Source organism: Pundamilia nyererei, unplaced genomic scaffold (assembly GCF_000239375.1).
Source record: "Pundamilia nyererei isolate P.nyererei 1_Seehausen unplaced genomic scaffold, PunNye1.0 scaffold00041, whole genome shotgun sequence".
Taxonomy (NCBI): domain Eukaryota; kingdom Metazoa; phylum Chordata; class Actinopteri; order Cichliformes; family Cichlidae; genus Pundamilia; species Pundamilia nyererei.
In genome coordinates this window covers 1,222,567-1,236,090 of record NW_005187442.1, presented here as the reverse complement: position 1 = coordinate 1,236,090, position 13,524 = coordinate 1,222,567, and the positions used below count along the sequence as shown (strand labels likewise).

At 39.8% G+C, this 13,524-nt stretch overlaps 2 protein-coding genes across 3 annotated transcripts in view; one reads left to right on the top strand and one right to left on the bottom strand.

The window, feature by feature from the left end:
* The first annotated feature begins 1,119 nt into the window (after window positions 1–1,119).
* On the top strand, window positions 1,120–9,840 carry LOC102192879 (reticulon-4-interacting protein 1 homolog, mitochondrial-like). The gene is made up of 9 exons (XM_005731037.1): window positions 1,120–1,750; window positions 1,833–1,984; window positions 3,837–3,905; window positions 4,371–4,495; window positions 4,964–5,012; window positions 5,135–5,271; window positions 5,786–5,969; window positions 7,750–7,845; window positions 8,923–9,840. Exons 1-9 carry the CDS (start codon window positions 1,453–1,455, stop codon window positions 9,115–9,117), a joined length of 1,305 nt encoding a protein of 434 aa, XP_005731094.1. The 5' UTR covers window positions 1,120–1,452; the 3' UTR covers window positions 9,118–9,840.
* LOC102193178 (uncharacterized) overlaps window positions 9,834–13,524 on the bottom strand; it is a 27,960-nt gene continuing 24,269 nt past the window's right edge. For both annotated transcript variants that reach the window (XM_005731039.1, XM_005731038.1), the window contains 5 exons: window positions 13,307–13,446; window positions 12,104–12,227; window positions 11,735–11,893; window positions 11,287–11,449; window positions 9,834–10,582 (listed from right to left, as the gene is read on the bottom strand). In XM_005731039.1, the coding sequence (XP_005731096.1) occupies window positions 10,494–10,582; window positions 11,287–11,449; window positions 11,735–11,893; window positions 12,104–12,227; window positions 13,307–13,446 (675 nt within the window). In that variant the 3' untranslated portion in view covers window positions 9,834–10,493. The remainder of the gene's footprint in view (window positions 10,583–11,286; window positions 11,450–11,734; window positions 11,894–12,103; window positions 12,228–13,306; window positions 13,447–13,524) is intronic.

Genomic DNA, 13,524 nt, shown 5'->3' with positions numbered 1-13,524 from the left:
TGTTCCTGCAAGCGCTTTTTATGCAGTTTTTGCAAAGCTATATGTGGAAGGAAACCATGACCGAGGACAAGCTGATGGCATAAGATGTAAGTACAACTCCTCTGGTTTCATATGCAAAACAAATTATTGCGCTACCTTATGCGGTTCCGGTTCTACAGGGATTTAAAGGGTTAACAATAATAATGTATTGAATAATGACTTTAAAAAATAATATAAAATATTGTGCAAATACTGATAACAGTGCAAATGTTTGAAATATAAGAAATAAATGAAAGATGTAAACATGTTTAGTGAACTTTGCAGTGTTGCTCTGTGGTGCAGCTACCACACCGTAGCAAAGTTTACACACTGTGTCTACTTGATCCACGTCTGACTCCGTGAACCCATAATGTTTCCACACCACTGAAGTTTTTTACCTCTCTTTTTAACCAACGGCAGTCACTCTCCTCTCCAAATAACTTCTGCTTAGCTTTCCGAGCTTCCCTCGGGTCCTCTTGTGACGGGTGACGGGTGTTCAAAACGCAGAGAGGTGCGCTCGATTTGCCACACGGAGCAGCGCGAGAGTAAAGCACGAGGGAGGGGCTAATAATCAGCTCAGTCATTTTTAATGATCGTTGAAAGCCCAGATCGTAATCGAGATTAAAATTCGATTAATTGAGCAGCCCTAGAGTCTAGTACACTGAAAAGCCCAGTAGCCTTTAGTTTACTGCTGTTTTTTCTAGGAACTATGATGAAGAGATAAACAAATGGTACTAATATCAAGCTGCAGTTTAAACTTTAATGAATACAAAATGCTTACAAGCGGTTTTGCTACACCACATCCAAATAATAAATAAATAAATAAATAAACAAATAAATAAATAATAAATAAATAAAATGCTTGTTTTATATTAGTAAGAAAACGTTTATGAAAACATTTAACTGAATAAGTTAAAAATTACATCAGCGTCTATTCAGTGCTTTCATACCTTTTTTGGGGGGGCAAAGAAAAAGCAAGAAGGTATTGGAACCGGAGAAAGAACGTTTTGCGGTGCTGCAAATGCTTGCATTTGATGCAGTACTTGGATTGTTTTGCCACGAGTTTCCGGCATGCAATGCGCGACAGTCATGTGGCCATGATGTTCTGGAAACTGATTGGCTGCCGTTGTGAGTTCAGAGGTTAGCTTATTTGGTAATGTTGTTATGTACCTAGCTGCTGAGATGTGTGTTATCTATTCATTATTGTGACAGCTGTTGCTCTTTGAGACTTCTGTTACATAAAAATAGTGCACGAATGTGCTATCGCTTGATTATTTGATTCGTTTGGCACTTTTACACATTTGTTTTGATCGGCGATAACTTCGACATGCTAATGCTAGCTGTGTAGCTACGTAGCTTGGTGAGAAGTCTCCTAAATGTCATGTTGTATCGAAACCTGACCTTGTAGTAGCAGTGAGCTAGAAGGCGACTAGAATGGCTTCTGCCAGAGCTATGACATCAACCAGGCTTCTGTGTTTATTCAATGCGACAGCAGCAGGGTCCATCAAAACATTAGCCAGGACAGGGTGCAGAGTGTGTCTCACAAGAAATATGAGCAGTTCACCTCCAAGGCTGCAGGGCTGCATGTCAGCATGGATCATTGATCAGTATGGCAGTAATGGTGTTCTGAAGTACACAGAAGAAACCACCGTTCCCACGATTAGTTCTGCCACTGAGGTGATGATTAAGGTCCATGCAGTTAGTCTCAACCCCCTTGATGTAGCTATGAGGGGTAAGTGCTGCTAACTCAAATTAATAATTAACAAAGAAACGAATAACTTACATCAATAAGCCAAGAAAATTCTCAATTTCAGGTGGCTATGGGGCTAAACTGCTGAAGTTAAGAAGAGATCCATTATCTGTGATGGACAATGACACTGAGTTTCCTCTCATTCTTGGTCGTGATTTGTCTGGTGTAGTAGTGGACTGTGGATCTGGGGTTACCCATTTTGCCCTGGGAGATGAGGTAGGTTCTGCACTGCACAATCGTCTTTTAAAAGATGTACTGGAAATTAGTGACAATAATATTATAGCTGCATTCATTGCATTGATGTTAAAGTTAGTGTTTAGTGCTCTTTATTGACATCCTCTTAAGGAATATTAGAAACACATCTAAACACATTCTATCACAACATCAGCAGCAGCTACAAGCTTTCTCAGATTGTTAATGAAAATTTACCATATTCTCATATTGTACTCTAGTGCCTCTTCTATTCATTTGGAATGCATTAAGTTGTACATGTGCACTTAAAAAGTGACTTCGTAATATCAGATACTCAAACCAGTTTGATGTGAGCTTTCTGACATGGTGTTATCCTGCTGGGAGGGATCAGCATGGTCAGCAACAGTACTCAGACAGGCTGTGACATTTAAATGATGCTCGGTTGGTACTAAGGGGTCCACCACCACCAGCCTGAACATTTGATACAAGGCATGATGCATACATGCATTTATCTTCTTTTCACCAAATTCTGACCCTACAATCTGAATGCCACAGTAGAAATCTAGACTCGTCTGACCAGGCAACCTTTTTCTAATCTAATGGCAACTGGTGTGGTCTTCCACTACTGCTGTAGCTGACTTGCATCAAGGTTCATTATATTGCACATTCAGAGATGCTCCTCTGGATTCCTTGGTTGTAACAAGTGGTGATTTGAGTTACTTTTGCCTTCCTATCCGTTTTAACCAGTCTGGCCATTCTTTGACATCAATAGGGACGTTTTGACCAGAGAACTGATGCTCACTGAAAAATGTCTCTTTTTCAGTCAATTCTTTGTATACCCAAGAGATGGTTGAGTGGGGAAAATCCCAATAGATAATTTGTGTCTGAAATGCTTAGACCAGTTCATTTGGCATCAACAACCAGGTCATATCCAAAGTCCATTAAATTATCCTTTCCTCCTCGTTCTGATGGGGAACTTCATCAGGTTGTCTTGACCATGTCTACATGCATAAATGCACTGATATGCTGCTCCCATGGACCATATGTCTGCCTGATTAGCTATATGCTTTAAAAAGCAATTGATCTAGTGTACCATGCAAAGTAGCCAATAAGTGTCTATTAGTGATCAACTGATAAACTGAAAAATAACTAGACAGGATGATCTTTTTAATATTTTGTCAGATTCAAATGCAATTTGAAATTGAGTAGATGACTGTAAAAGAAAGTGCACAAAGCAAGCAAAATGCTTTGTTTGTTCTTGTACATTTATAATATATTATTTGCATAATAATATAGTCACGATATTCATAGACATATGGACTGAGGGTCAAAGTCATAAAGACTGGGCACCCTTGATTTTATGTGATTTTATGTGAATTGATAAATACCATATTAAAAATGCGAAGGCAAATTTGCTGATGTTACACAATTTTTCTAAAGTTAAATATGGTTTTATTGCTTAGCCCACTTACATGCACCTCCATAGTTAAGTCATTCAGAGACATTTTCTTGTTGAAAAGATCAAGTGCTTTCTGCTTGGTCTCCCAGTCAGTGTGACTCATAATAATTTGAGACCCTGCTGTCTCCCACATATCTACATTACTGTCTTCCTGCAGAGAGAAATGCAATTATGCAAATCTGGCTTAAAGTGAATGTAATTAAATCACTGAACAATACAGCAGTAAAATTTTCCACATGCACTATTCTAGTAATTGTATTTCACCAGTATAAAAATATCTTTGGAAACGTCTAATGATGAGAAAGGACAGGAGCAGTTGTGTGAGACCCTAATAGCTGATTAACCAGATTCAGAGAGTGAGAGTAGGTGGTTAATTTAAGTTGTGTTCTGCATGTTAAATGTCATATTTGTCTTCAGGTGTGGGCTGCTGTTCCCCCTTGGAAACAAGGCAGCCTGGCTGAATATGTGACTCTAACAGAGTACGAGGTGAGCAGAGTCTGTGCAGCAGTTGGATGGCGGTGCATTTTCAGAATTAACTGTGAATAATTTAACTAGTGTCTACACAAAGACTGAGATTAAAGTAATTTTATTGTCAGTTTGTTTTTAAACTAATGGAAAAGTTCATTGAGAACCCTTATTTAAACTGTAAAATACATTAAACAAAAGTTCGGAAGAAGCGAACCCTGTTTAGTAATCCTTCACTGTAAAATGTAATTAGGATTAAGTTTGTTTGTTAGCTGTAGCTGCCGTGGCACCAATTAAAGGGACATACAAATTGCCCTGTGTTTTCTTGCTGCATTGAACTTCATTTATTCTCCGACTCTGGCTGCCTGCCCTCACAGTAGCTGTGCTGATTAGACACAGCCTCAAAGTTTATAAATGTAAAATATTGTTTACAAGTGAATGCAATTCTAACATTGTTAACACTCTCTGTGTGGCTGATTTTTGCAGGTTTCCCATAAGCCAAAAGTACTGAGCCACATAGAGGCGGCATCCATTCCTTATGTAGCCAACACTTCTCTGTCTGCACTTGTCAATGGAGGTGGTCTTTGCAGAGACAGTTCTTCAAATAAAAGGCAAGAATCAGCCTGATCCAAAATAATTTTATGTTGAGCTCATTTCACCCTGTTGCCATGTATACTTATTTTAAAAAAAAAACATTAAAAAAGTGTTAAGCCCCTGAATGCTATAAAAGATTTAATAATGTCTTTCGTTTGTGACATGGAGAATTGAATATGCTCTTTCCTTGTTGAGAAATCAGTCCGGTCATGTCGACTCAGAATGTAACGAAACCCGTTTCAACACTTTCATTTCATTTTAATTGGCAACAAGAGTTTTAAAATAACGCATTTAACCTGCAAACGTCAAAACATTTAACCTAACCCGAATTTTAATAGAACTTCCTCTTTTCCGCTAACGTAATAGCTTCCAATCCTGCAAATCCCTTTGTACCCCCTGAGGCTTCCACTTCTTTTCGTAGCTTTGCATAAATGAGTCACACAGTAATTGAATGACCCTCTTGTTGCTGGGGTTTCTCCTCCTAGAGTTTTAATCACTGGAGGATCAGGAGGTGTTGGAACATTTGCTATTCAGGTAAGACAGAGTGTCTTCGTTTGGCTATGCCTGTATCTATATTTATGCCTTTTAAACCCTGACAAAGTAAGATCTCTTGCTGTGTGCATACTCCCTGTTTTTTATCCTTTATGTTTCACCAGCTGTTGAAGGCTTGGGGCGCCCACGTAACAGTCACCTGCTCTCAGAACGCCGTGGGTCTTGTTAGAGGGCTGGGAGCTGATGAAGTGCTGGACTACACAGCAGGAGATGTGGTAGAACAACTAGAAATGATGGAGAAGTAAGAGCTGCAGTGTATACATTGAAACTTGTGTGGTTAGATTGTACTGTGTTTAAAGAAACGCTGGAGCAAAATGTTGCTCACTGGTCCCAATGCTGGTGTCTACTGAAGTATCATTAGAGTCTGTGCCAATCCAGTGAACGTGTTAATTAAAAAGGACTCATCTAGATTTGCTAAATTTGGTGTGTTTCGCCCTTTAAACACCCAAATGTGGTAAACATATTCCTATCAGCTTGGCACACCTGTTCGCTGACTCGCTTTCTAGTTTCCATGGAAACCACGGTTTAAGGTCTGAGTGGATGATGGTTCATTTATTTTCCTGCCCCTAAAACAAAATTGGTAGTGCTTGGTTTGGTTTCTTAGAATTCCAGCGAGGGGCTAAACCAGCACAGTGCATAGTGTACTGACATAGGATAATTTGTTTTGAAAAAGTTAATTTTGTTTTTGTTTTGTTTTTTTACCACATTTCCAGCAAGATGTTTACAAGATTGTCTGTCTCTTTTTCCACCTCAAGGTTTGACGTTGTTTTTGACGGCGTGGGTGGGGACACAGAGGAGTGGGCGATGGGCCTGCTAAAGCCCTGGTCTGGTGCAAAATACGTCACACTGGTAACACCTTTACTTCTCAACACCGACTCTATGGGCCTATTGGATGGTACATTGAATGCTGGTTTCTCTCTGCAGAGCAAGGCCATTCAGGTAAACACCAGTAAAACAGACTTTTGATTCAAACAAAAGTGTATATACACACAAAAAAAGCTACCATTGAGGTTGTTTATTTTTGTAACACGGACTGAGGTTTGTTTTTCTCACGAAGGCATTATTCTGGGTGTGGCCTGCCAGTGCTTCCAAATTGAAATGTCATACTTGATCCTCAGTGGCATGGAAAGAAGACATGGATATTTCTTTTCCATTCAGTTGATTATATGGATTGGAGCTGAGGTGACACAGGGAGGGGTAAAAGTCAAGTGATGACTTGACTGAGCGTCACAGTAAATTTTTGGACTGCCTGTATTTTTTCTCATGTTTGTATGTGCTGTGTGCAGGTGAAGATGGAATAGCATTAACAGTTTGAGTCCCTGCATGCGTGTTAAGTTTGTGGTGTTGCGTTTCCCTAATAGTTGGTGTTCATGTCATGAAGATCATGACCGAACAGACGAGGACAGGGTGGACAGGGTGCTCTAGGGACTGAGTGAACTTGTCCTGGGCAGGGTAGGCACTGGTGACAGCACAGCTGGCAGCGTTAGAATGGATGAGACAGTGTGTGTGTGCGTGCGTGCATGTGTTTGCTGCTGAACCAGCAGTATTTGGTGTTTGTTCAGATTGTGGCCAACCATTTCCCCCCCCCCTCCCGGCAAATACCACTGTTTGTGTGTTTCTTGCCAAGCCTCCGAGGCCTTTTGTCCATGGGAGCAGCCAGCTGGTCACTTTGGCGAGGCTCCGCTGCATCAGTCACACCCTCGGTGCCCAACGCTGGACAGCCTGCCATTTTTATCTGTGCAACTGAGCCCTCTAGTGTCAAACTAGAGCTGCACTGAACAATCATGAACTGTATTGTTTTTAACAAGCAAATCAGGGTGGTTTTACCAGAGCAGTTTTACATAATAACACAATATTATCAAGTATAAGGCAAGGTTATGTTTTTGTTTTGTTGTTTTAAATGAATTATTACACCACTAATTTTATTTAGACATTTGCATCTGGAGCACCTTTTACAGACCTTTTTTCATAGCAGGCAGTCCTGGTCTTTTTCACATATAGCAGGAAAAATATTAGTGAAACAAACCATTAGTGGTTTCTCTGTTTAATTTAGATGCCCTAATAAACTAGTATGCCATCAACCAAAGTATTTGTGCTCAGAATCCTGCATCACTCAAAGAAACGTAGCTCAGATTCATGCGATATGTGATGGTCAGAGGTCCAGTTTGTGTCCGTGTGTGTAAAACTAAATACTAGCTTTCAAGTTATGTATTATTTTTTAAGAACAACAATTTAATAAATGATAATTGTATTACTAGATGTGAACAATAACACTGCTAATATAATCCAATATTCCTGTTTCTGCTCATCTCATCATCAGTTATTCATGACAGTGCGTCTGAAAATTCACAAAACCAAATCATTAATCTAAACATAAATGTTTAAATTAGGTGCTTTAACATTTTTAGTAACCTTCAGTAGTTTATTAAAAACTTATCAGGAAATTAGTGCTAATTAGTCCTTTCATACAAAATGCGGTTTCTTCCTCCTAAATCCTTATGGTGCTAATTACTGTAAGTCAGGGTAACTGCCATGTGTGTTTTAGTCAGCTTAGTTGTCTTTTTTGGTGTTCTGATCCAGGTCTTAATTTTTTAAAGTACATTTTTTTACATTTTCCTTCTCTTTTTTCCTAACCGATAACTCTGTGTGGTTACTCATGTGTATGAGATGCAGACAAGCCTGACTTCTAATTACTGCCTCCCGTTTGCTTTCTTCTTAGAGTTTATTATCAAGCGGAGTCTTCTATAGGTGGGGATTTTATGCACCAGATGGACCTGCCCTGGATGAAGTCAGCAAGCTGGTAGATGCAGGGAAGGTACTATATGGCTTTATTATTCATATCATGCACACCTGCCTTTTAGGACCATTTGTACTGACAGAATTAGGGTGATGTCTAATTTGCAAATCCGTCACAGGCAGAGAGTTGAATTTATGCAGAGATGGAGATCATGCAACTCACTGAATACTGAACATACCATGGATTCCCTATGAGTTTGTATCCGAGGCTCCCATGTGGCTTTGTGAGGGAGTCAGAATCACATTCCTGCTATTCTGGTTGGCTGGTTGGTTGGTGTTGTGCACGGTTGGCTGCTGGGCGATTGAGTCAGGCGCCATCAGACGGTGAATGGATTTTTAAACAGTGCTGAGCAGTCATTCGCAAAAGCGTGTGGGACCTCTGTCCTTTTGTGCGGGGGCTTACAGCAAGCAGCGAACTCAGGCCAGTGGCGGGAATCTATGACCTCCGGTGCCCCACCACCCCTCCTCACAAAACATACACGCACGATCTCTCTGCTCTCTCTGTCCTATTTGCAGTCAGAAGTGTGGATGGTTTCCAGTGACGTGACTGCCCTCCCCATTCATTGTTAAAGACAAAAGATGGTGACCACAATAACAAGCCTGGCTGCTTGTGTTCTGGGACTAGCACAGGATTGTCCAGCCTCATCACATTCTAAACCCCTCCCTCATGTTTTCACTCTTGCAACTATGAAAGCAGCGATGTTGTAGCATTAGGAGTTTGTGGTTATTTGCTAGACTAAACTTTTTTGATAATGGGTTTGATTATGGGATCATTGTAATTTGCAGTGCTTTGTGACTTGCAAAAAAGCCTCTTCACTAAAATGTGAAAGTGGAAATGGTTCCAGTGCTGTTAAGTTTGGACAGTTACTCATTTTGTCTGGTTTGCTGCTCTTAATGCATGGTGCTTACCTCACGAGTCGGATTTGCACAAGCTGCCACATTCATGACAGACTGTCAATACTTATTCTGATGGGGTTTTTTTTTTAAGCGCCATTAAAACAAAAGCCAAAACTAATTTTCATAATCAATTGAACTCCTGCCTAAATGTGTAAATCTGATCTTTTAATTATTTCCCATTTCTGCTGCTCTGTCACAGATCCTGCCTGTTGTGGAGGCCCAGTTCTCATTTACTCAGGTGCCTCAGGCTTTTCAGAAGCTCGAGAAGGGCCACGCCAGAGGGAAGACGGTAGTCAGGGTGGCTGAAGAGGACGATAGACAGACTGAAGAGCTGGTGCAGGACAGCAGCACGGAGACTGTAGAGTCAGTGCAAGAAACAGCCAAGCAAAGCTAAGTAGAGGAAAGCAGGTGCCTAGAGAGTTTCTGTTATGATCCTTCTCACCTCCCCTTCACCATCAGCAGAGTGAGAGGTAGTCTGTTTTGTAGCAGACTGCAGTCGTGACCTGCGCTTGTAATTAGAAGATACCAGAAGTTGTATCTCTTGTTAACGAGCCTTCTGCGATGTACTCAAAGTTTTCAAAGTTCTCAAGTCGTGCTGTGTTCATCATGTTGAAATTACTAATGTTACCAGCTAAATGCTCCTCCTGTCAACCATGCAGCTGGTTATGGTTACCAGACTTTTGGTAATTAGCTGGCTGGTACAACATTGTATAAAAAAGCTTTTTTGTTACAAATGTGGAAGAAACTATTTGTTTTTTCTTTTTTTGGTTTAGTTACCCATCACTACCTTGTATGTGAAATTATGTGGACATCCTGTAAAGCTACATAATCTGAAAGGAATATATCAGTGTAACTTTCGGGGAACAACAAACATCTGAAATGTTTTGTTTTTTGCATGTCCATTCCACTCAACTGTGCACTGTTTGAGAGGTTCATTGACAAAAATAGTTTTATTATATTGAAAAGAAAAAAGTTCTATGTTGAATAGTTTTGATTAAACAAAAATAAAATACATGATATTTGTTTCCTTGTGTTGCATGCAGCTGGAAAAAAGCAATATGTACTAAATAACAGCACATTTCATTAAAAAAAATCCAAAAAAAAGTTTTAACACTGTTTTAAGTTAATAAAAATAAGGCAAAAACAGATTTGTTCAATGGAGATACAGCTCAAAAAGTTTGGGGTCACCTAGAAAATGTCTTGTTTTTGAATGTACAACAATATTAATTTGTTTTGTTCTGGTAAAACATTTACTTGATCAGATACCTTGTAAATAACAATGGAACGTGGAATCATAAATCAAACAAAGGATTTTTTATGGAATATCTGCATATGTGTAGGCTAATGTACAGTCAGGCTAAAAGGCCAGTTTTTGTCTCAAGATAGCCAAAAATCACCGTACACTAAACAAGTCAAACTTTCCTTTTCTTTCAGCAGAAAGGAATCCTTAATTGCATCTTAAAACATTTGCAATCATTTAAATATTTTTTTCTTTCAAAAGCAGGACTTTTCAAATTGACCCCAAACTGACAAACGATGTAAGAATAACATGTTAAATATTTCAATTCCTGAATGAACTGTTTGTACGTTTGTTACGTAGCAATACATTCTACCAAAATCCTTAATTTCTCTCCAAGTTGACCTCTTCATCTGCCTTCTCATGGTTCCCCTGCAGCAAAATGTTGAGAACCTCCAGCGGCGTACCTCGTTTGTGAGCACTGTGTGTCACTGCATTAGTGTGTCAGGGATCCAGTTCAGCAGACTTTGTTTTCATATAATCTCCACATCCCACCTTTGTTGTAGTTTACTTGCATCAGGTGTGTTCAGAATCACTTGGTTTTTGTCATAAAGATGACCACCTGAAAGAAACAGATGTTTTTATTAAGTGGATTTTGTATACATATTTTAGCATCATTCTGGTGCCTGGAAAGAGATTGTGTTGCATAATATTGTTTATTTAAGATGGATTAAAAGTAGAATTTAAAATGTTTTGCATATATTTAATTTCACATACAATAATGATAACTCCTACAATAGTGTTCAGTACGCCTATTGCAGGGAAAAATTCAGTCCACAAGGGGTCACTAATTGACAATGATGCAAACAAAGTGACTAGACATAAATCCCCAGTTTTATACTGGGAATATCTAACCACAGGTTTCAAGATCCTTTTTATTGCCTTATGCACAGAAGTTGCATCTTTACTATCTCTTAAATGTGTATGGGAACATAGAATACTCAGTTTAAGAGCTTTAAGTGCTCAAATTAAGTAGGAAGGCACAATGTAAGTTCATTTGCCATTTAATAATAATTGTAGCATTTGCTCCGTAGTCCATATACAGGCAGCTTGTTGGATTTGACAACTTTCATAAGACTAGCCATGAAACCTGAATATTTAATGCATGGAAATCAAACTGAAACTTAAGTATTATGTAACTCTGACATTTGAATTCTCTGTGGGAAGCTTGTCACAGATGGTGCTTGTAGTACAAACAAGTCTTTATATACAAATCATCTATCGGAACAATTTTACTGTTGGTGTTGTAACACTGGTGAGGCTTACCTTTGACTTCCAGGACTAGATCAGGGTTGAGAACATAGCGAATGAAGCCCTCAGGAGTGATGCTCCAGAGGTGGATTTGGTCATCTGGGTCTGGAGTGAGACCCACACGGCTTCCTGCAATTGTCACACTACCACTGGGACTTAGGCAGCACTCCTCCAAGAGCTGGAAACAGAGAGAGGAGTCAGTTAGAGATATTCAAATTACCAGCTGCTAACAGGTAGAATGGTGAAAGATTCATAGATCATATAATATATGATCAGATATAGTGCAGAAAACACCTCTGTTTGACCTGTGGTCACTTTTCTTTAACTCTTTAACATTGTTTTGATTCTCATCTGAGATTTGACCTTGGGATCTAAGATCTTGATCTTGGTCTAAGGGCTGCTATTCATCAAGCTTTCCCTGACCTTTCTTTATCGTTTCGTTGCGTAATGAAGGTACTGTTACCTTGCAGTGTAGGCGTCCATTCTGGTAGAACCAAATCTGCTCCAAACCATCCGCTTCTTCTGTTTCTTGTATCCGTAGCAGTTTGACATCATCTAAATCCCCGGTCACTGACATCATTAGCCCCGTCTGTCTGTTCCTTAAACGGAAGTGCACTTGCTTCTGCTCGGAAAACACATACAAATAGTTGGCGCTTCTTCTCAAAACAGGATTCACAGCAAGGGAATTTCAAATCAACTCGACCATGCTCTTAACTATCACAACTAACAGTCAATCAATCAATGCACATGTGTGGTATCTAAAAGTGCATCTATGAGCATTACCACCATTGTGGTGCAGTAATCTAATACTTTGCATAGCTTCATTGTATACCTGTAAAAGAGGGCGGAGCGATCCAATTTTCTGCCAGTTGCTGTGTTTCCGCCAGTCGAGCACCTCTCCAGGCTTTAGCAAAATCTGAGCACCCCGATAGTTGATTCCCTCGTATAGCACCCACCTGATTTTTTTAAGACGAGACAAAAACATAATCAAGTCTCAGATATTCAACAGCAGAAATGAAAACAACACTTCCTTATCAGCTTTTATTGCTGTCTGGGGACTGACAGTCAGTCACCATGAGTGAAAATTTGGCTTGAAAATGCCAGTCCTTGTTTTAATATATTTCAATATCCTCCTTCCTCGTGTGATAGGATATTACAGGATGCTCAAGAGAGCACAGAGACAGGCAGACATAAACAAACATGATTTTTCTATACCTGTTTTCTTTTTCTTTTCTTTTAATAGCACAAACTAGAAACCAAGCCTTCGATGCTGGTAGGTCATTGTTTTATCTTAAGAAATAGCTGAATTCTGAATCCTGGCTTCCATTCAATGCCTAGCAAAAGATAATAACCCTGCTGAGTTTTATAACAGTCCAATTTTGCTTTGAGGTTAGATGTTGCTTTTCACTCGTTGCTTTATGGCTCATCTCTTCTGCAGCAAGAATGTGCCAGTCCAGAGGCAGCTCTGCCTTACTGCGAGCCCTTTATTTCCTCAGTGTTGGCTCACACCTACAGTCTAAATCTTGCACATCAGCAGCAGGTTTCCACCATCGATCCATCTGTCAGTACTGCCATTCTGCAATATTAGATGTGCTGACCCTGCACTGCATTCAATATTTCTGAATCTGCAAAATGCCATGTTATAGTCTATATGGTACGCCCAAACGAATTCTTTAACTACAGAGGAATCTTTAAAAAATCATCTTAGTTATACCAACAGACATCAAATAAGTACAGGTTGCACAAATAACTATGGAAATGGCACCAGAAAGTTCTGGAAATGTTTTGACATGTTGACTAAAGAGATAATAGCAACTGAATTTGAAATGAAACCAAAAGGGATTAAGAGGTGGCACTGCTGAGTAACAACAGGCCACTGTTGTGTGAGTGAAAAGTAAAGAATTTTATTTAGTGTCACGTGTCGCTTAGCGTTAAAGAAACATTTGGGAGCAGAGCAGAATGAACCTGTTAAACACAAACCACAGGGTATCCTTAGTAACGGCTGGATAACCAAACAGGTCTGAAAAGCACTCACACGCCTCCTTCCACCAGCACAGACTGGACTCTGCCACATCCTCCGGCCAGCTGGAGGTTGACTGATCCGTCCTTTAGGACCACCCTCTTCCCACGCAGATCACATCGCTCAAAAAGAGTGATGGATGGAAGTGAGAACTCCTGCCAAGAGTGAGAGAAAGGACAAGTGCATTAACAAGCGCTGAAAGCTCCAGGTCATACAGGTTGACATTAAGGTTA